The following is a 22,859-nucleotide window of genomic DNA, read 5'->3' as shown; positions in this document are numbered from 1 at the left end:
ATATGTATAGTCAATGAAGTGATGCATTGATTTGATGACAAATTAGCTTACTTGAAAATACAGCTGCCATTCTCAGATGCAATGTAGATTTATGATTGCCAAACATCTATGCTAAACATTGTGTGTCACTTTTGCACAATGCAAACAACTCAACACAAATTACCTCCAAGCAGAAGCTAGGTGGAAGACTGTAACATTTCCAGACAGCTGGGTTTTTCTGACACTCATTAGAATCCCAGCAGTCCTAATACGTTACGATCCATCTGCTTGGAGATTGGAAACACTGTGACCTACCTCTCCCACATATCTCTTCCTGATGATAGTGGCTATATCATACTTAAAACCTCCATCCATGATTATCAGTGTTAGTTCATAACCTACATGTCCACGTATACAATCCTGCTGCAATTGAACCTGGCCCACCACTCAGCAATAATACACGTCCTACTCCAGCCATTTGAGGCTCTTATAGATATGGAAATGCACCACCCACAATGGTCATTCAGTGCCATATGGTTGGGACCCCGTTACATGCCAATGATCATAACAAAGGCATGTCGTCAAAACTTTGTATGGATCATGTCAGAGCCTTTGAAAAAGGTTGCTGCAAGACTCTACATAATATCTTTAAGTTACATTCCCATACATGGTTGTATTCTAGTTGTGTTTTAATGCAGTGAATGCTCAGATTTTGCCGTACTTAAGTGCTCATAAATGCTGGTACCAGCTGATATGAAGGGGTTGTTACCATGGACACCTCAAGAGGCTATCAAAACTCTATCAGGCTTTTGTATCGCATACAGAGAACTCGATAATTTAAGGGTGTGTGGACCTGAAAAATTAACATAATAAAGACCGAAGTGGAAGCGATGTTGAAAGGGGAAAACTGAAAGTAGGACAAGAGTGTGAAGAGTTCATACTTGTTTGCCTTATCTTTAAACTTTGCAATTTTTTAACCACCATTCTCAACATTCTTTTTTTTGCTGCTAGAGTTTATACAATAAACTCAAAGATATCGTAAATCTTGAATTTTGTGGTTGTTTTATCATTTTTGCAGTTACCTGTCCACTGCAAAGTTGTACCGCAAATAATGATTTCCAATGTATAATCAGACTGTACTATAGAACTGTTTAAACCTCAAATTTGAAGCATCGTGAAAACCTCCTTTTCCCTCCGACTGTGAAATAAAACCATTGCAAAAGTATGTTTATACAAGATCATGAAATTTTGATCTAGCAAATGAATTTAATGAATTACAGTATCCCTAGTACTGACAGTGGACACTTTTATTACAGAGAAACTGGTCTGGCTCCCTACCTGTGGTAGGTAAAAGAAGTGGCTAAACAGGTGGAAGATTTATCCAAACACTACCTTTATACTTTACATCCCAAAATAACCCTACCACTGCACCATGTCTAATACTGTTAGGCAGTGTGACCACATCCTCTTTTCCTTGTGAAACCCTAACTCCCACAGAATAAACCTCCACAATGCAGGAGGTGTTTCCAAACAAACGCCCTACCCCGGACCCTTTGTCCCCGCCCATTGAGCGTCGCGCCGTAGAGAACACGATAGCCGTCATGGGTCGGGGGTCAGGTGAGCGTATCCTGGCCATTGTGTGACCACTTTGGAGTGGAGGTAATACAAACAAATTACAATGTAACGAAATGAAAGTGGTTACATCCACAAGCTGCTAAATGCTGTTACACAAGGATATAATCCATACAACTGTAACTTCTTATTTTTGTGGCCAACAACCTGTCAGAAATATTTCCAAAAAACTTTTTTTTGTAGCAATACATGAGGACAGTCAGAAAAGGAAGATTACTTTTCTATCAAACAGCTAAATGTCCAAAATTGTACAGTTGTTTCTTTATAATGAAGACATTGTGATATGCTTAACTTTTTGTTTTCTATTGTCGAAACGGTAATTTTTTTCCAAAACACTGAAACTACAATTTTGCTATAGGCGTACTATCATACTATGATAATAGTATTTGTAACATTCTAATCTAAAATTTTTGCTGGAGTTTACATGCTTACTTGTAGCAACAAGTTTTATCGTTTTATATTTCACAATGCATTCTTCTACCTTTAAACTTAGCAAGTTTACATAAGCCCCTAATTCTCTAAATCCCCTCAATCAATACAAGTCAATATGGCTTAAAGTGCTAAGACGATCAAAGCGAAGCTGGGCATGAATTTCACCTGTTGTTACTAGGAATTGACTCAGTCAAGTTTTCTTGAATTCTGTAACCTATTATGCCAACAAAAGTCATGACAAGCCAGTTATTACTTTCTGTTTATAACATCCCGTAGAAAAGAAACATAAGCAACTGCAGTTAAAAAGGAAATGGCTAGGTTATGCTTACAGCAGCTACCTGCAGACCAAAACTTTTCTTTATACCGACAAACACACACACAACAACAAAAACAAATAGGACATCAAGTTCTTCACTCTAAGACTTCTTCTTACCTGTTTATTTTCAGGTACCCATGCATTCAAAGCTGGTATCCACTGTGGTCTACGGAACGTCTCAGCGTTGATGTTGTGACTGGTCGGTACCCGGTTGGGGACCGTGGGGGTGCTGCGCACCGCGCCGGGCATGGTCCGTGCCGTGGGGACTCGGCGAGTCGCACTACAGGGGGCAGTGTGGATGCGTTCTCGCCGTGCCCCGGCTTCCCAGGCATCCGGCTGGTGGAGAACAGTCTGTGTGTTGCCGATGAATGGAGTGCTGGGGGTATTTCTCGGCTGTGGAGTAAAAAGAATTATGACCCAGCTAGTAAGAGTACTAACTACTATACAATCATGTTGGGACATAAAGATTACACCTGCCAAATCATTAACACCATGCTTCCTCACCTTCCAACAGTCTCCTATCATTCTCTAACACCTTCATTTCCACCACTAGTATACTTCTAATACACATACATGAGGTTCAATCCTTATAGGAATACACTGCAAAAACGGCTCCTCCATGGCTCCACAGTCAATGAAACTGCAAACGGGACAGAAAAAAGGCCATGAAAAAATAACAATCATCAATCATGGCACCTGCGGACGTTCCCTGGCACATTCCCTGCCACATGTCCCTTTGTCGGTAAATCTCCGGGTATTGTTCTAAAATGGGCCGATTTGCCGGGCCCTAATGATGTCTGTCAGGATGCACTGGGGAGTGTCCTGCTATTACTATAATGACCCTGTTCAACAGGTGCGGGAAGGACTGAACTGTTTTGCAAGACTATGAGTTTGACACAAGGAGAACTATTCCAGTGGACTTTCCTGTAGTGCACACTTATTGATTAGATCAAAGTTCTTGTATCGCTCCATTGTTGCCACTTTGTTTGTTTTATGGATTGTTCACGATATAATGATAAACACATGATGATAAAGTTGTTTACATTTTTTTCTTGCTCTAAAGAATTTGTCTTTGATAGATAAATTCAACTACATTCTGGGAGGCGATAACCCTTACTGTGTATAAATAGCCAAATATATCAAAGACTGTTTATACCTTAGAACCAATAAGGAACAATCATCATCATCATCATCATCATCAGGAACAATAAGGAAAAAAAGCTTGAAACTATGTGTATGACTTATCATGAGCTTTCTTGCTTTCTTACAGTAACACATTCAAGGATAACTGATAACATTCTAACTAGAACATCTAAGGATTTACTGTATTCACTGTTGACTACACAAGCCAATTATAACCATAGAAAACTTGACGACATGTAAAATCTTGGCCTGATTGGATTTGGGTAGCTACAATGTATGTTTTGTTATTGGTCTGACCTATTGCCAAAAGTCAGGCCTGAAGTCAAACCTTGTAAAACCTCTGGGTGGCAAATCCATAAGACATGGTTGAATCATATTCTTCTTACAAGAAAAACAGCCAATGCTAAAAAGAAAACAGTTTTTCCAGGCCCTTTAAACCAAATTCACAAAGTAAACATTTTGTAACAAAGCTCATGAGTATGAAACTAAACCCTTAATAACTTAGGTTTGCAGGTCATAAATCCTTCGACTCACCACTGCGGGAATATATGGTCTCCTTATAGCTGTCCTGTAACCCCCACTCATGGCGAACACTTTCTCAGAAGGATTGGGTTGTCTCTGCCCCTAAGGCTAGACTTGTAAGTGCCACACACAAGTCACTCTGTACCAGCTCGGGGCAAAAACAAGGCGATGCCATTCCAGTACAGACCTGTCTCCTAGCCAACTACATGCCTATAAACCAAGCATGAAGTACCCAGGGAAGTACTACAAGCCTTTTACTGCAGCCATGGAAACTTGTCAATAATAGGTGCTTCTGAACATAAACTACTCAGATTAGTAGTGTTTGTACAAAGAGATCAAAAGAACAGACTCAGCCTTCTTGTCAACGAACCCAAACGTCAAATAGTAAAGACTCAGTTTTACCATAGCTAGGAGATTATTCAATAACAAGTAGATCATAAAACTGCCTGCATGCATGTTGTACATAGCAATGCTGAGACAGGCAAAAGACACATCTTGCCTTGGAATTTATTCTGATTTGAAAGATAGCCATTGTACATCAGGCATTGCAAATTTGTTTATTCAAGTTGTAAAAACATGAAATTGAATATGTTTATGTTTTTGGAAGTTTTTAACAACTTTTCTCAAGACTATAACAACAAGTACAGTGATCATTCAAAAGTAGAAACAGTGATTTAATGAATGCAACTAAAGTAATTTATCATACAACATTATGACAGTTTGCCTGGATCAAGGATTACACCTGTGGCTGTTTGGGAGGTTACCATGACAACATGGTACAACATTTCTCCAGGCTATTCCACTTTCAAACATAAGAGGAGGGTCAGGTTAGGAGCTTTGCTGCTTTACATGCAAATTTCAATTACCAGTTAGACTAGTTTACAAGAGATGCTTCAGTAGGGGCCATTCCAATACATACAAATCAATATCAATCAATAAATACCACGAGAAAACTCATACCTCAGTGTTGTAGAATGTGCATGCAAATATGACTTCAATCTAAGGTTTTTAAGTTCCATAAACCTACTGTTATTGTCTAATTGGTAATCATAAATTCATTATCACTTTCGTTCTTTTTTCACCATTATCGTCTCGGGTAAGGAAATTGTGTCTCAGAAATTTCTCAAGATAATTTTTCCATTGATCTATCCAGTCCATGTAAAAAGCCAAAATATCTGTAGATTCTAGATAAAGAATTGTCTTGGGGTGTTACATAAATAGCATATGAATAGAGTTTTTTCAAATATCCAACTCTGTAAACATACAGACCTACCTGACTCCCCCAAACCACAAAATAATCTGTTATTACCGTCACAGGCCTTAAGGCACCATATTTTATCTCTTGAGTTCTCAAGCCTGGAACAGGTACATAACAATTAGCACGATTAAAAACACATTAGGAAGATTAGTGAGCCTTCATGTTAACGAGTTTACTGACCTAAATCTCAGGACTTCCTGTTGCTATGGTGACCAAATAACAGGTTATCTTCGTCCCTGTGAATCTTTCCTTCCATGTATCACAGAAGTTGTCACCTTTAAATCTATTTCAAAATTTGCACCCAGGGCTGCTACTTGGCTATCAAAAATACTATCTGAATGGATTTCCAGTTAGAAGGACAAATTCCTCTGGGCAGTATTATAATTTTTTTTGTAGCCTGCAACTATTTGTATGTTTTGATTTCTTTTCTGCTGCAAATTGCAGAACATATTTTGCAGTCAGGATAACATCTGCCGTCTTCCGGCACTCCTAAACTTCCCCTTAGCAACCATGGCCAGTTGCTAAGGGGGGAGCATTGAAGCCCCAGTAAACTAACAAGGCAACTATTGAACCTGTTAGTATATCAAATGGGGTATGGGAGCCCTGGCAAACTATTAAATAAGGAGGACACCCAGACTAGGTATTTGATGCCCTGAGTGATAGCTGGTACATTGTGTATTAATTACACTGCTCTCAAAGTCAAGAAAGTTTGCTTGTAGCACTTAGCGACCTGAAACTTCTTGCCTTCAAAACATCATAGAAAACTTCATTAAACAGACTTCAAACATTGGCTTTAAATCGTGTGCAAACAATGAACATACCTTAGATTCACCTTACCAATATGATATCCTAACTCCCTATCATTCTAAGGGACCGTACGGCGTTTAGTGAGGGGGGAGGGCCGGTCGCCAGAGGGTCGGGTCAAAAAATTTTTGCTAGGCCCTCCCCCCAGGTAATTTTTTTTTAGCTAGGCCCTCCCCCTGGCAAAATATTTTTTTGCTAGGCCCTCCCCCCTCCTATCAACTTTGAAAAAAAAATATTCAAGACGCCAATAAAACACTGCGCTCCCATTTGGAAATGTGCTTTGCGTCATACTCATGATTTTCATCGAGAAGCAGATCTCTCTGACCCCTAGTAAAAAAGGAAAACAGAATGGCTCGAAATATCTGCTTAATAGAGGGATAAATATCTGCTTTATAGAAGCTATTTCATTGTTTTGATATTAAAACAACACCTAAAAAGCATTTGTATCTGGATTTCTAGTAGATTTGCGCTACGAAGCGGCGCGCGCCCCGCGCCCTAAATTTACGTATTTGCAAGCTCGCGGACCTGAGCGGCTTGCCGGAAACTATTTTCAATTTACATATATTTTGAACTTTTTCTTGGTTCTGTGGTTCTTACGGAAAATCGGGGGGAAAAATGAAAACCAAAACGACAGCACGATTCGACTAAGCAAAACTATAGTGGGGAGGGGGCGCCGACGCGTGACGCTGATTTTCCCACGGCGGGGTCGGACCGGTCGCCTCTCTCTAACCGCCGGCGGGCGTGAGAACGCAGACTTGCAGGAGATCTTTTAGAAATGCCACGCTTTTTTGGCACGATTTCCTGCATTGCTTTTTTTATGGGAAAACTTGCTGGTTAGATGACATTTCTATGAAAAAAAAAATACGTGGGTTTCAAGTTTTTGAGAACGAGTCGTTCCGAACACCATGTCCGGCGCCAAAGGCACGAAGAATCGCAAGGTAGGTCCGGGAAAATTTTGAAATCTTGACCCTCTTAAAAGCTATTTCCTTCAGTTTGAGGGAAATATTTTGCTGACAAATAAAGCTAACTTTAATGGCATTTCAATTTAGAAATACAAATTAAATCCCCCCCAAACACATTATCAAGATGTCGGTCATCAAAGGCGCGAGGCCGGTCACGTCAAAAGGGGTCCAGGGAAATTTGCAAATATTTACCCTCTAGCTCTGAAACGCAATTTCTTACATTTTGAGGGCAATAAGACAGGGGTAAATTTTGCTGGCAGATTAATCTAGAGTTTAATAACATTTCTGTAAGTGAAAAGGGTTTTCGAGGGCGTCATGCATAAGCTCCGCCCCCTCCCTTTCGCATTTTCACTGTGTCCCGAGCGCCAACCATCGGCGATCCCTTGCAGAGGTCCAGAAAAATTTTGAAATCTTGACCCTCTGAAACGCCGTTTCTTGGATTTTAAGGGACATATTTTGCTGGCAGACCAAGTTTTTTTTTTTTTGCTTGGCCCTCCCCCCAAGTCAATTTTTTTTTGCTTGGCCCTCCCCCTGGCAAAATATTTTTTTGCTTGGCCCTCCCCCCCCTGGCGACCGGCCCTCCCCCCTCGCTAAATGCCGTACGGTCCCTAAAGGTATGTAAAAAATAACTAAAGAGACTTACACTTTGGAGATGTTGTTGCTATCAAAACGTGTCTGTATCATGTAAGCAATCTGACAAAAATGGTTACTGTTATGCGAGCAAAGAAATTCTCTTAATGCTGAAAGCAAATCTTTTACATATTGCCTCATTGTTGTTCCTTTAAGGTATATCCACAGTTGCTATAGGATTTCAGATGTAACTATATGTATGCAGTAACTGGCTTCTGATGGGCTTTGAGGAGTAATCCATAGATTAGGCAGATGAAAGCCAGGTGTGCACTTCTGATTGTTATCTTACTGGTCAAACATTTACCAGACAGTTGGAGGTATTCAGGCATTGGATTGGGCAACTGAGACTTGCCACATGACAAAAGAACAACCTAATGCTCATTTCGGGCCCCTTTTAGTTTTTCAATTTCTTGGTTCATGGACTTGCCAAACACTCCGTAGTTGTACCTGAATACAGTAAAATGACAAGAAAATGGTGTAAACACAGATTGACAGGAACAAATGATGTTTTCCACATGCTAGGCAGTCAGGAACAAGTTAGGTCAAAGGTCCCAAAAAAGGTTATCTCGTTTCCTGTCTTCCATTTTCTGCCATATGATATATCGTCCATCTCTGTTGGTCAAAGGGAGCCAGAGGGAAATATCCATTACCAGTAAACACAATATGCAAGAAACTCACAATAAGGAATAAAACAAGTTCACAGATACTGGACACATTTCACAAAGGTAGGAGATCTTTGATGTCTTGTTCTTTTTACGACTTCAAAATCAAAGGTCTATATATCTATGAAAGACTACTCCATTGAAGATAAGACGGCTGCTCCAATTTTAAACCAGGTCAAGAAACAACGCATGGTCTTTTTAGCGAATGCCCACAAACGCCCACTCTAGAGAAGTCCGCGCTGCACGAATCTCATTTTTTTTGCTTGGAATATGTCCACGTTGTGCTCCCATGTATTAATCCTGAGTTTCAAGTCAATCCATTGACCCGAAGTGACATAAATCAAAGTTTTCGATTCTCGATGGTCTTTTTAGCGAACGCCCAGCAAAATGTCTTTTTAGCGAATGCCCACTATATCCACAAAAATATCGGCCGTCGCGCAACGACACCTAAACCTACCGCCACAAACATGTTCAAGATGGTGTCCCATTGATGTGTACGGAGTTTCCGTGCTTTACAAGCATTTTAAGTCCCTGTTTTTGGTCAAAATGTACGGCGACGATACTACCATACTTTAACTATAGCAATTCAAAATGGCGGGCACTAGTCATGTGACCTCCTTGCGGGACTGTTCTATAAGTATCGCGGGAGGGACTGTTGTAGCATAGCTTCTCATACAACCATTTTAGAGTGAATTCTGAAGAAGATTTTCATTTCATAGTGCTATCATCTGACTGATATTTACAATGTGGTCATTTTTTCTGTGCTATTATTACCCAGGTTTGAGGAACTTAGTGCAAATTTGGATATTGATTCACCTCAGTGCCCAATTAATGTACAAAAGGCTCAGACACATTAGTGTTATAAACCTGAATAGGGGCAGGTAACCAATACTAGAAAAACATAGCTATTTATTATTAACAATACTATTTACATTATAATAATAACTCTTAACCAAACTGGACTTTTCTTAAATTTATTTATCACAGAAACATTGTTACAATGAGGATTTGATTAGATGAGTATCTGTTACAGTGTGTACAAACTTATTTCAAATACAAAAATGTATTTCGTTTCACTTCCTAAATATTTTCATTTTATTTTTATATTAATTGCATTATTTATGTGCAGTAAAATGTGACCACATGCTATCAATAGCCTAATAAAATGTTGGAACATGGCACAAGCGGGCTCCCCTTCTGAGTACAGAAAGGAAATGTTTTATAACATTTAGTTATGACGTAGAAAATTTCAATTGTAAAATGTACCTTTATTAACATTTACAAACAAATTGTTTTTTTCTCTTCTTAATAAATGACAACAATACAGGTAAGTAAGGTGTCTTTCCTTTTATAACAGGCCAGGTAAGACACCGTACAGGTAAGTAAGGTGTGTTTCCTTTTATAGCAGACCAGGTAAGACACCGTACAGGTGAGTAAGGTGTGTTTCCTTGACTACAGAGTAGGTAAGACACCTTACAGGTGAGCAACGTGTATTTCCTTTCATTACAGACCAGGTAAGACACCGTACAGGTGAGTAAGATATGTTTCCTTGACTACAGACTAGGTAAGACACCGTACAGGTGAGTAACGTGTATTTCCTTTGATAACAGGCCAGGTAAGACAACATACAGGTAAGTATGGTGTGTTTCCTTTTATAACAGACCAGGTAAGACACCGTACAGGTGAGTAACGTGTATTTCTTTTGATTACAGACCAGGTAAGACACCATACAGGTGAGTAACGTGTATTTCCTTTGATAACAGGCCAGGTAAGACAACATACAGGTAAGTATGGTGTGTTTCCTTTTATAACAGACCAGGTAAGACACCGTACAGGTGAGTAACGTGTATTTCTTTTGATTACAGACCAGGTAAGACACCATACAGGTGAGTAACGTGTATTTCCTTTGTTCACAGACCAGGTAAGACACCGTACAAGTAAGTAACGTGTATTTCCTTTGTTTACAGACCAGGTAAGACAACATACAGGTGAGTAACGTGTATTTCCTTTGATAACAGGCCAGGTAAGACACCATACAGGTAAGTAAGGTACGTTTCCTTTTATAACAGACCAGGTAAGACACCGCACAGGTGAGTAACGTGTATTTCCTTTGATTACAGACCAGGTAAGACACCGCACAGATGAGTAAGGCGTCTTTCCTTTGCCTATAGACCAGATAGGGCATTATACAGGTAAGTAAGTTGCTTTACTCACCTGTTTAATACCTATCTGGTCTATAGGCAAAGGAAAGACGCTTTACTCACCTGTATAATGGCCTATATGGTAGTATATAGGCAAAGGAAAGTTCCTTTACTCACCTGTATAATACCCTGTCTGGTCTATAGGCAAAGTAAAGACATCTTACTTACCTGTATAATGGCCTATCTGGTCTATAGGCAAAGGAAAGACATCTTACTCACCTGTTTAATGGCCTATCTGGTCTATAGGGAAAGGAAAGACACCTTATTCACCTGTATAATGGCCTATCTGGTATATAGGCAAGGGAAAGACACCTTACTTACCTGTATAATACCCTATCTGGTCTACAGGCAAAGGAAAGTTGCTTTACTCACCTGCATAATACCCTATCTGGTCTATAGGCAAAGGAAAGACGCCTTACTCACCTGTATAATGGCCTATATTGTATATAGGCAAAGGAAAGACGCCTTACTCACCTGTGTAATACCCTATCTGGTCTATAGACAAAGGAAACACACCTTACTCACCTGTGCGGTGTCTTACCTGGTCTGTAATGAAAGGAAATACACGTTACTCACCTGTATGGTGTCTTACCTGGTCTGTAATCAAAGGAAATACACGTTACTCACATGCACGGTGTCATACCTGGTCTGTTATAAAAGAAACACACCTTACTTACCTGTATGGTGTCTTACCTGGCCTGTTATCAAAGAAAATACACGTTACTCACCTGTATGGTGTCTTACCTGGTCTGTAATCAGAGGAAATACACGTTACTCACCTGTACGGTGTCTTACCTAGTCTCTAGTCAAGGAAACACACCTTACTCACCTGTACGGTGTCTTACCTGGTCTGTACTGAAAGGAAATACACGTTACTTACCTGTACGGTGTCTTACCTAGTCTGTTATAAAAGGAAACACACCTTACTCACCTGTACGGTGTCTTACCTGGTCTGTACTGAAAGGAAATACACGTTACTTACCTGTACGGTGTCTTACCTAGTCTGTTATAAAAGGAAACACACCTTACTTACCTGTATTGTTGTCATTTATCAAGAAGAGAAAAAAACAATTTGTTTGTAAATGTTAATAAAGGTACATTTTACAATTGAAATTTTCTACGTCATAACTAAATGTTATAAAACATTTCCTTTCTGTACTCAGAAGAGGAGCCCGCTTGTGCCATGTTCCAACATTTTATTAGGCTATTGATAGCATGTGGTCACATTTTACTGCACATAAATAATGCAATTAATATTGTTTATGTGTCAACTTCTTCCAATACTTTAAAAATATTTAGGAAGTGAAACGAAATACATTTTTGTATTTGAAATAAGTTTGTACACACTGTAACAGATACTCATCTAATCAAATCCTCATTGTAACAATGTTTCTGTGATAAATAAATTTAAGAAAAGTCCAGTTTGGTTAAGAGTTATTATTATAATGTAAATAGTATTGTTAATAATAAATAGCTATGTTTTTCTAGTATTGGTTACCTGCCCCTATTCAGGTTTATAACACTAATGTGTCTGAGCCTTTTGTACATTAATTGGGCACTGAGGTGAATCAATATCCAAATTTGCACTTAGTTCCTCAAACCTGGGTAATAATAGCACAGAAAAAATGACCACATTGTAAATATCAGTCAGATGATAGCACTATGAAATGAAAATCTTCTTCAGAATTCACTCTAAAATGGTTGTATGAGAAGCTATGCTACAACAGTCCCTCCCGCGATACTTATAGAACAGTCCCGCAAGGAGGTCACATGACTAGTGCCCGCCATTTTGAATTGCTATAGTTAAAGTATGGTAGTATCGTCGCCGTACATTTTGACCAAAAACAGGGACTTAAAATGCTTGTAAAGCACGGAAACTCCGTACACATCAATGGGACACCATCCTGAACATGTTTGTGGCGGTAGGTTTAGGTGTCGTTGCGCGACGGCCGATATTTTTGTGGATATAGTGGGCATTCGCTAAAAAGACATTTTGCTGGGCGTTCGCTAAAAAGACCATCGAGAATCGAAAACTTTGATTTATGTCACTTCGGGTCAATGGATTGACTTGAAACTCAGGATTAATACATGGGAGCACAACGTGGACATATTCCAAGCAAAAAAAATGAGATTCGTGCAGCGCGGACTTCTCTAGAGTGGGCGTTTGTGGGCATTCGCTAAAAAGACCCTCCCAAGAAACAATCCTATCTTAGTTGACCCGTAGATACATAACAGTAACTAATGCTGGAACTCACTTAAGCTACAAGATCATACATTTTGTACCTTAAAGCTCTAGCCATTGACTCCTTCAAATTACTGTAATACCAGTGGGGCTAACATTAAGGTAACAAATGGAGGGGGATATCCTCTTTTCAATTATACAGAAAGGTGATATTTCCTTTAGACTTTTGTGTAAGATTATCCAGCAATTAGTCAGACTTAGAGGTTGGCCTTTTTTGGCATGAAATCAGATTTGTATTGGTTACAGGGTTTGGCAGCATGGGGGGGATTAAACACCGTCCTTACCGTAGTGTGGAGAGGTGAATACCCATTCATTCTGAACAATGGCCACACAGGCCACTCAATACGCCAAGTAACCACGCTGAGTAAACAAACAGTCCCAGGTTGATACAGTCGACATCCTCGTATCGCAATTACGGGTCATACAGGTGAAAGTACAACAGGACTGATAAGACAAAGCAACGGCTCTATATTTATGTGCAACTGAACAATGCACTTATTAAAAACGATTAAGCTACATCGACCCGTTCAAAAATGCCACATAAACTACAACAATCTGCTCCAGGTATTGACTATATATGTAATTCTTTTGTGAAAAGGTTTGTGTATACACAACACACACCTGCTCGGAGAAGAATGAGAAATATTTCAGTTGATAACCTTACCTGCTATATAGCTTTGTTGGGAGTCAAACAAAAAATTTTCACATGGAAACAGCATATATATGGCGCATTTCTCACCTAAGATGGCCACAGTAAAATGCAACACAGCATTAGAAAAGATTATAGTAGACTCTTTGCCTTTGGCTACAGGTGGTTGATGAGTCAAGGGCATTCTGCATTCACCGTTCAGATGTAATGACCGTTGTGAATTTTGACTTATTTGTACGCCACTAATCCCAAAAAAGAGATATTAGACTGTCAGCAACTTTTGCCTTCGTTCATTCCACTTTGGTGACTAGAAGAAAAGGTAATCAAACACCAATTCAGGGGTCTCTAAAATAATAATCAAATAAAATCAAAATATAAAATGTTAGATGATTAAAATCTAAATAAATAAATAGAATCATAACCATACCCCCAACCCCTGTGATTTCGAACGCAAGCACCCCTTTGGGTTTTCAGAGACAGGTGCACTTTTTGTTTTCTTCAATATATGAGGGTCTGCATGGGGGGGTCTTGGTAACGGTTAACGGTGAATTCAAGAGGCCCGGCAACGCTTAACGGTAAATTCAGGAGGCCTGGTAACGCTTAACGGTAAATTCAGAAGGGGTTACAAAGCATAACTGCAATGATTGACGTGCATTCCTATTCGTACAACGCTCAATGGGTAAAAGTATCTGAAAAATGACACTGTGAGACGGAAAAGGAGTCCAGAATTCGGAGGAATAACTAGGGACAATGTCAGCTGCGTCAATGACTTTTGCTTCCCCGGGGCAGTGTTCTCCTAACTTCTCTCTACAGAGGCGGCGACAGCAAATTTCTTATGGGGTGGTGAATTATTATATTGCTGACAAAATTTTCAGCACATGCAGCGCCGAAGGCGCGATGCATCCTAGGAGGGTCCGGGGGTATGCTCCACGGGAAATTTTTAAGTCACTACCCTCTGAAATGCTATTTTCTGCATTTTTCGGCAAATTTTCCCGACAGACCATCTTGCTAGCTTACTGGCATTTTCATCAAAATTACACCTGGTTATAGCTTTGACCTCCACCCCGACATATTTTTTACTATATCGAGCTCGGAAGTCACGAGACGTTGCAAAATAAGTCCGGGAAAATTTCAAAATCTGGACCGTCTGAAACGCCATTTCCTGCATTTTGAAGGACAAATTTTGCTGGGGCGAGGACCCACGCCACCAACATATTTTCGCCATGTCGTCGTGAGGGTCAAAGGCACAAGCCGACGCGTCGCAAGGGAGGTCCGGAGAAACCTCATTTTCTGCACTTCGAGGAGTACATTTTGCCTGAAACAAAGCTAAATGTGACACCGAAATCTGTTTTGAAAAGGTTTTTGAGAGCGACGCTTCCGCAACAGATTTTACCATGTTCAGAGCAGAAGGCCGGGAGACCGGGAAATTTTGAAATCTGGACCCTTTGAAACGCCGCATTTTCAGGGACTCTGGCGTTTGACTTCGTGGGTTTTTGTTACGAATAATTTCTTGGTAACGCTTAACGATGAATTTATGATAACAAATAACGATTAACGTTGAAATAAAACGACCAATAACGCTTCACGAAGAATATACCGATAACGATTAACGTTGAATTAAAGCAGGTCGGTAACGATTAACGGTGAATTAAAATGGCTCGTAACGCTTAACCCTCTCAGCACGAGAAGCCACTATCGTGGCTTTCCCATAGGACACGAGAAGCCAGGATCGTGGCTTCAGGTTTAATTCCGGCGGGAAATTCAAACTGACTACTGTGAAATGGGAAATTTGGCAGAGTCTGCCAATCAGGATGCTTGTATCTTTGACCAACCAGAAGGGATGTAGCATTTGAGTCCTGTTTCTGAGGCCTCCAGCGTGTGTTTTGGCTTCAGTTTTCTACAGGTTTATTTAGTAAATTTAGCAGAAATGGAGACAATTTGGTGGATAATTTTGTTGGTGGCTTACAGGAGTGATGACAGGGAAATCCTTGAGGGACAGCAAGGCAAACACCCAGCTGTTTTTGTTGAGATCAAATGAGCTGATATCACCGTGTCTAATGAGTTCTACATGCATGCTTCCTTGTTGTTTTTCTTGGGGCATGAGGAGGACCAGGTCAGGTCAGAAAGGTCACTGGTCTCAATTGACATTTTAGATACTCTGATACTGTTTCTCTACCCAAGTCATAAGTAATAGGATTTATTTGACTCCCTGATATGTGGAGAACATCCAGAAAAATAAATTGCCATTTAGCACAAGGCATATTCATTATTTTAATAGTACAACTACAGGTGTGGGGAGGGGGGCACAACTATTATTGGGGTGAATATTTGTTTATCAACACTGAACTTATTTGAAATCATGCTTTGATTTTTAGTTTTTGGTCATTCTAACAGCATACCAGCATTGTGTATGTATAATTGAGTATTTCTACATAGTTTTATGATAAGTGACACAAAAAACTCAGTCCCTAGCCAAATGTTTTCTTTTGTGAAGCTTTTTTGGGAGTGTTGCAAATGTGTTTTTGAGTGGTTTCCATGACGATTGCTGTCCTCAGATTGATGGTATGATATTTATTTTGCTTGTTTTGGAAAGGCCATTCTGTGAGCTTTCCAGCAATATATAGTTTCCCTAGTCTACTCCTTACATAACAGCTGTAATAATAATACACAAAAAGTACTAATTGACACCTGTATAGACTGAAATTATATGTCGTATATGGTATACAGGAAAAAAATTTATGACGTGTTGAGAGGGTTAACGGAAAAAGGCATGCAGGCCCTCATATATCTCACCACTTTTTGTTATTTACACCACTCTGTTGTTGACTATTCCCTTACCGAGTACGTTAGCTGTGAGACGGGCCTGCTGTCCCGGTAGATGCACTTGACGTACTCCCGGTACTCCTCGTAGTCTCCGAAGGACAGGGACGGCGTGTCGCGGAGAACCTGCGGGCGGGCGCGGGGAGGGGACAGCCCGCCGGTTCTCGGTCGGGAGTACGCCGCCACCACCTCCCGTTGTCCACCAGCCCGGATCTCATCATCGTAACTCACCTCACAAACCGTCGGGTTTAAGAAACTGGAAGACGCCATATTTACAGAACCTTCCCCCTATTTATATTCTTATCCACGTTGTACTGAGTGATGTTGAAATCTGGGGGGTTCCTTGGCTTGAGCCACTCGGCACGAGGACTTGTTGAACACATCTTTCCCACAGAATCTGTCCATATACCGCCTGGCTGAACGCTACATCTCCTCGCCAATGTGGACAAACAGTCTCAGATGAAGGATTTCGATTGTTAATGGATATTTGAGCCGGAAAAGTTCAACACAAAATGTCAACATTCTCCTATCAGAGCAAACGATACTTCGGGCCGCAAGGTTGTCACGTGACAAGGGAGGATCTTTGGAACGTTCCATTCGCGTTTTCGGGGACCTGAAAGTTCCTTGAATTTATAACCTTTATACGGAGTACATGTAATCAAGGAGGTTAAAGAAAGACTAATGAGCCGATGATAACGTTTCTATCGAACACGATTTGCAAAATGTCAAAATAGTTTTTTTAGTTTTCACCGAATGAACTTAAAAGTTCATTTCGTCTTCTTCAGGAACGCGGTGATTTTTATAAGTCGTCCTCATATCAGCTGCCTGTGGCTATTAACTAAAACTGGGTTTAAATTAATAGGGAAGTGCGCGGACAAGATGCAGAAAGAGTCGAAATCACTGATTGTAGCGGCAAAGTATTTCAAGATCACCACAGCAGCAGAGCACCTCTAGCCCTTTGGCTATTGGTGACCGCTATCTTCTGGTGCAAACTAGACTTCTATGAGCGCGCTGGCCGTATTTTGGGGGAGCGCGCAAAAACGATCTTTCCACGCAGAAAACCTGGTTCATGTTGAAAACCGCATAGGATGATTAAATGGGGTTTGCATGTTCAAACTCAATATAAAAGCGAAATTGGCGTGTGTGTGAGTGCATAAGTAATTAATATTACGTATTATGATGGGTGTTACGGCTCGAAACGTATAATTAGTCTAAGTAGACGTGTCAGCTGGACTAAAAAAGAGAAGTTTGTCAAAATATGAACAACTAAGTTACCATGGGATTTCAGTCAGTATTGGCGTTGTATTAATCTACTATAAGTTCGTATTGTTTTTCAAGCAGGTAATTATGTCTTTTAATGTAACAAGCTCATCCTTTATTCGATTACATCCGGCTGATGTTCTAATAACGATTATTTTGACGACCTTACTAATGCCTTATACGGGCATGGCTATGTCTTCTTGATGATGTTGTGTTCCGGACCAACGGGGAAGCCTGTAATGTCCTCCGCCCCGTCCTCCGTCACCACCAGGATGTCGTGGTCCCGGTAACCGCCCGCTCCCGGCATGCCCTCTGGAATACTGATCATCGGCTCCATGGAGACGACCATCCCGGGCTCGAGAACGGTCGGGATGTCTTCTCGCAGCTCCAAATCTGGGAACGAGGACAGAAGAAAGCATATATACATGATGCACATTCCAATGTAGCACGAATTCCTTGCTTTAAATGTATGGTTTTACCAAGGAGGTTAAAAAAAAGGGTTTCAAAAATCTTTGATTATTAGCTTCGGCTACGTAGAAGTCGATGCATGTTTTTGTAGCGTTAGTATGTTTGTGGTTTAGCAGTACTAGTGGTGTGGTTATGTCATGACTTATCGAAGAAATTGTCAGATTTTGCCTCCCCCCCCTGCGGCTTTCCTTGGTACTGCCGAGGATCTTCCGGTTTTGATATCATGCGTTATGAACAAGTTAGCTCTTGTGCTCAGAAAAAAAGTGCTATAAGTTTGGGCCCTCAAGTTGCTTTGAGCATGGTGATTCAAGAAAATATGAATGAATTTCTAATGTATCCAAAATTGAATCCCGACCAAATATTGTAGTAAATCTGTTCCCAGACCTGCTTCCCTCCCGTAGTAGTGACAGAGAGAGCCAAAGGAGTGTCCGTAGCCGATGGGGATGTACTTCAACACCCCGTGTTCCCGGTAGATCTCGTTCAGCTCAGCGGCGATGTCACAGCAGCGCGCTCCCGGTCGGATCAGCTCCAGGCCCCGCCGGTGTACCTAGTAGGCACAGGGGTGTACACCACAGTAGAGACATGAGACTTAAAACACTCAGAAGTTCTGAAAAGGTCTACACTCTTTTCCAACTAAGGCAATTGCACTCACAGGACCGACCGTCCACAAATGTCGTTCAACCGTTTTTGTCTCATGAGTCATGTCAGTTAACGTACATTTGTATAAAATACATTCACGACTGGTCCAAATAAAGTAAAAGTAAAAGAGCTCATGTCTATCGATGAAACAACACACAAATTTAAAAACAATTATGTAATCGCACACACGAGAAAAAAATACAATGAGTTTGATAACAAAGTTTGCTATGTTAATATAAACCCATGCTTGAGACGAATGTGACATGGCAATATGGCAACCGGCCTTACTTTACTGTTGATCTCCCAGATAGCAAGATGTGCGTCGGAGGCGTGGTTCAAGAACAATGTCCTCTCCAAGGCAGTGTAGTACCTGAGATATTGGGACAGAGATATGCAAATAGGATTTACTCCAAAATATACAATGAATATAGGACACACAATACTGGCTGGTCTGTTGAACCTAGAATAGTTACTAAGACCTTAAATTTCGCATGTACAGTATTATGATTACGTTACACTGTCGTGATTATGTTACTGTATATGCAAATTAGCCAAGTTCAAATTTAAGCGTCCAGTAATTACGTACGTCGTAGTCATGCAAATATAGACGATTCATAAGTAAGGCTGTTTAATAGGTTTACTAGAGTCAATGATCTCATACAGTTTAGCAAATAAAAAATGACTGTAGGGTGATCCAAGTTCCTTTCAAAAATCTCAAGGCTCCATATCAAATGAAATTTCATGAGTCAATTGAAAACGTGACAAATTACGGTCATACCCAGCAATCATGGGGAAGGTGTTGAGTGACATGATGTCTCCATTGCGCACGCGCCGTGACGTCAGAGGATTGTGTCCTCCGTCAGTGTTGATCCCTGACTGGATCCAGGCCCAAGCTGAGTTGAAGGAAGGGGACAAAGTCAGTCTTGAGAACTGGCGCTTGAAGATTTTTTAACATTGGCAATTTGGCATACTAAATTTCAATTTGAACGATATAATATCCCGGCAAAGAGGAATAATCATTTCACATCATACACATGAAGTCTGACTCGTCTGAGTTTAACCATTCAACATGGCGGCCTTGACGTCGCATCCCAAAACTCTACTTGCATAAGTAAGTTTGTACTGACTGTTCATGAGTTCTCCATGCGGGTAGGCCCTGGCCACTTCCCGTATCATGGTGTTGGAGGCTTGCATCGCCAGCTCATACTCAGGCACGCCCTCTTCTAGCGCCTCCACCACAGCCCACCCGCCCAGGTCGGCAATACGCGCGCCCTCTCTGTTCCAACCCCGCAGCAAAATGGACCACAGATACAGGAATTTGGGAACGGGTGGGGAATACAAGAAATTAATATTCAACCATTCTAACTGAATTCTAGAATCTTTTGGGTTAACGTCTTGAAAAGTTTGCTCCAACAACCAATATATTCTATATAAAGATATGTATTTTGGCCATTATAATATAGATAAGACTACATTAGACATCAAAATAAAGCCCTAAACACATTTATTGTTCCATTTTCAGGGCACACCTGTCAGATCAGTGAAATGTGACGATACATAGCAAGAAAAAGTTGGACGTACACACCTGATGAGTGCGATCTCCTCGTCCGATTTCTTCATGCGCAGGCGCATGGCAGGCTTCCCTATGTCTACTTTCTGCATGTCGGGCACAGCGAGGTTCAGCTTCGTGAAGCCATCTAGCGTCATGTCGTCAAACTCCACGCCGAGCGTCATGAGGCCTCGCCCGGCTAGCTCCGCTTGGACTGCGTGGTAGAAGTTGTCCCGCTGCCAGACGTCGGTGTAGACGACGTTCTCACCGATCTGCGTCCTTCTCCAGGGCTGACCGCCGTCAACGGCTGCAAGGTTTCAAAAGGAAAATCAGGCCCACTACCAATGTGCACTAAAAAGAGTTCCGAGTCAAACGCTTGCTGATAGATTTTGTTAATGAATAGTTTTTAGGGAGCAGTAGAGTGGCGACAGGTGATAACTTCATGGTTATATATAACACTAAACTGATAAATGGATGCTACACAAAAATGTTCCGAATGTGCCTAAATATCTCCTGGGAGCAGAAACTTACTAATGAGCAATTATATCAAGATCTGCCATTAGTCACTGAGAAAATAAGGATAAGAAGGATGAAATTGGCAGCTCACTGCGTCAGGCACCCAGACATCGTTGCCTCTAAGTTTGTACTCTGGGAACCAACAAAATGGAAAAGAAGCCGAGGGAGACCAAAGCTGACGTTCTTAGACAACCTGAAACATGACACCAACCTTACCGATGTGAAGAAAATCAAGTCCCTGATGGAGGATAGGGAGAGTTGGAGAGCTATCTCAAGCCTGGTTCGAGCGGGAGCTCGGCCAAAGTAAGTAAGTAAACTGATAACGTCACTACTACTTTCTGATCCCCTTGTATCACCAGGTTATAGCAATAGGCTATATTTAGAAATATCACGCCTTTATGAGGTCAAGTGATCCAAACTCCAACGATTAGTCAAGAATGCATACTTTCGTAGATCAAAGATAAGCATGTACAGTTCGAGTGACAGTACAGAATCCAAATCCAAATTCACCTGGCAATACCTGGGTTTAATCATCTAGCATGGTTGAAATACTTACGTCATAGTCACGTGAGTGCAAACACTGACTGTGGGAAAGTCATGTCACCGGATGTGACGTACCTGGGGATAAGAAGAGCACCTTGTCCATGGTGACGACCAGCCCGTAGGTCCGACCGAATGAAGTGTACAGAAAGTCGCAGTAGTAGTTGATGTTATGATAGGAAGTGAAGAGAGCTGCATCTATATTACTGCTGAGCATGAGAGCACGCAGCCTGTCCAGCCTTCTCTGGAGTTCCTCCACTGAGAAGGTCGGTTTGACCTGTCAAGAGTAGGACGTGTCATTCTGTTCATTCTGCAGTGCAGCATTGCGGTGAAATTCTGATTCAGCATGTAAGAATATGAGGTACATGGAATCATGGAACGGTTGTGGCTAAGATGAAGTAGTTTTAAACCTCCAGTCACCCCACACGTACAAAGTACGCAGGCAAGAAACTGCGTCAAGGGGTGTATTATTGGTGATCCGAATGATTCAGAAACGTAACGTAAACTAGTTAGCCACTTTATATTACTAGTATAGTTGTAAGGCTAGACGGCCCGTAGACAGTTTTCATTGCCATGAATCTTAACTGAACCTGTTGTAGAGATTACCTTCTGCCCGTTCTGCATGTCCAAGAGCCGAGCCGTCATGTCGTACTTCGGTAGGGAACCTGTTGTAAACATATAAAGGAAAATTCATATTAAATCCCCGTGTCTCCCAGACTCATACAAACGTTAGTTTGGGTCCCCTACCCCCCACACCCGAACAAAAGAAACTCCTCACCTAGACCCCCTACTGATGCTGGACCTGACCCCTGGCCTGTTGGGGAATGCTGACATCTTGCGATAACTATTGGTACTGCAGCTGTCAACCTCTGTAAGTTGGGCAGACCCTTCTCCCAGAGAATCCGGGAACTTGACGCCAGCAACTTCAACATGTTACTCCTGTGAATACAAATGTGTTGAAAAGGGATATAAAATGCTTAACATCTGATACAGACAACTTTACAATTTTAGTCACAGCTTGGATATCTAGACACATGTTTTCTGGCAATTTTTTTATCAAAATGCAAGTGGGTTTTGAACTAACGCGGTCACACTATTCTATTGATTAATGTACAGTACGAATTCGTTTACAAAAGGCTGACTCTTACAAGAGGAAAAGCTGACGTCGACAAAAGGTTTCTGGTAAACCAGTGGTATGATTTTATATTCCAGACAAAAGTGAAATATGTCGTAGTTCACTCAATTAAATCGTATGTGTTTATTTATTCATGAATAATAGTCAGCCAAGGCCGCCCAACTAGCCGAAGCTATTACAAAGGGCTAGCCGTCAGAAGAAATACAGAATACATTAAAATATAAATAACACGTCAACATGTAGCTCACTGGTCTGTTAGTTACCAGGTATGTTACAAACTACGACAAACTAGTGCTACAACGTACTTGGATGAGGTATGTTCCGGTACTTTTAGTTCGCCGGATCCGAATCAAACATAAAAAATGCACCGACTGTATATTTGTGGTATGTATTAGCCATTACATGAATTCTATTATTCTCCAAGCAGAGGTTGGGTCGCGGAGATATCGTAGTAGTCAGAAAATTTACCGGCACGCTTCCTCGTAAGGGAGACGTGCCGG

At 41.0% G+C, this 22,859-nt stretch overlaps 3 protein-coding genes across 10 annotated transcripts in view; all 3 read right to left on the bottom strand.

The window, feature by feature from the left end:
* LOC118428335 overlaps positions 1-17,171 on the bottom strand; it is a 29,179-nt gene extending 12,008 nt beyond the window's left edge. For 2 of the 7 annotated variants that reach the window (XM_035838390.1, XM_035838394.1), the window contains exons 1-2: positions 16,271-17,171; positions 2,477-2,752 (exon numbers count right to left, since the gene is read on the bottom strand). In XM_035838390.1, the coding sequence (XP_035694283.1) occupies positions 2,477-2,752; positions 16,271-16,522 (528 nt within the window). In that variant the 5' untranslated portion in view covers positions 16,523-17,171. Of the gene's footprint in view, positions 1-294; positions 434-2,476; positions 2,753-2,863; positions 2,900-2,932; positions 3,294-4,036; positions 6,136-16,270 lie in introns of those variants that run through there. The other 5 variants (XM_035838393.1, XM_035838392.1, XM_035838391.1 and 2 more) reach the window with 5 other exon arrangements.
* Positions 17,172-17,578: 407 nt separating this feature from the next.
* LOC118428338 (creatinase-like) overlaps positions 17,579-22,859 on the bottom strand; it is a 19,217-nt gene continuing 13,936 nt past the window's right edge. The window contains exon 14 of the mRNA XM_035838401.1: positions 17,579-17,676. The gene's annotated coding sequence lies outside the window, so the exon portion shown is untranslated. The remainder of the gene's footprint in view (positions 17,677-22,859) is intronic.
* LOC118428337 (creatinase-like) overlaps positions 17,579-22,859 on the bottom strand; it is a 7,701-nt gene continuing 2,420 nt past the window's right edge. Inside the window, exons 2-11 of one of the 2 annotated variants that reach the window (XM_035838398.1) lie at positions 22,665-22,703; positions 22,003-22,163; positions 21,831-21,889; positions 21,303-21,501; positions 20,205-20,475; positions 19,747-19,895; positions 19,398-19,512; positions 18,908-18,989; positions 18,365-18,527; positions 17,579-17,905 (exon numbers count right to left, since the gene is read on the bottom strand). In XM_035838398.1, the coding sequence (XP_035694291.1) occupies positions 17,703-17,905; positions 18,365-18,527; positions 18,908-18,989; positions 19,398-19,512; positions 19,747-19,895; positions 20,205-20,475; positions 21,303-21,501; positions 21,831-21,889; positions 22,003-22,156 (1,395 nt within the window). In that variant the 5' untranslated portion in view covers positions 22,157-22,163; positions 22,665-22,703 and the 3' untranslated portion in view covers positions 17,579-17,702. The remainder of the gene's footprint in view (positions 17,906-18,364; positions 18,528-18,907; positions 18,990-19,397; positions 19,513-19,746; positions 19,896-20,204; positions 20,476-21,302; positions 21,502-21,830; positions 21,890-22,002; positions 22,164-22,664; positions 22,704-22,859) is intronic. The other variant, XM_035838397.1, reaches the window with a different exon arrangement.

Source organism: Branchiostoma floridae, chromosome 12, assembly GCF_000003815.2.
Source record: "Branchiostoma floridae strain S238N-H82 chromosome 12, Bfl_VNyyK, whole genome shotgun sequence".
Taxonomy (NCBI): Eukaryota; Metazoa; Chordata; class Leptocardii; order Amphioxiformes; family Branchiostomatidae; genus Branchiostoma; species Branchiostoma floridae.
This window is presented reverse-complemented; position numbering and strand designations above follow the sequence as displayed.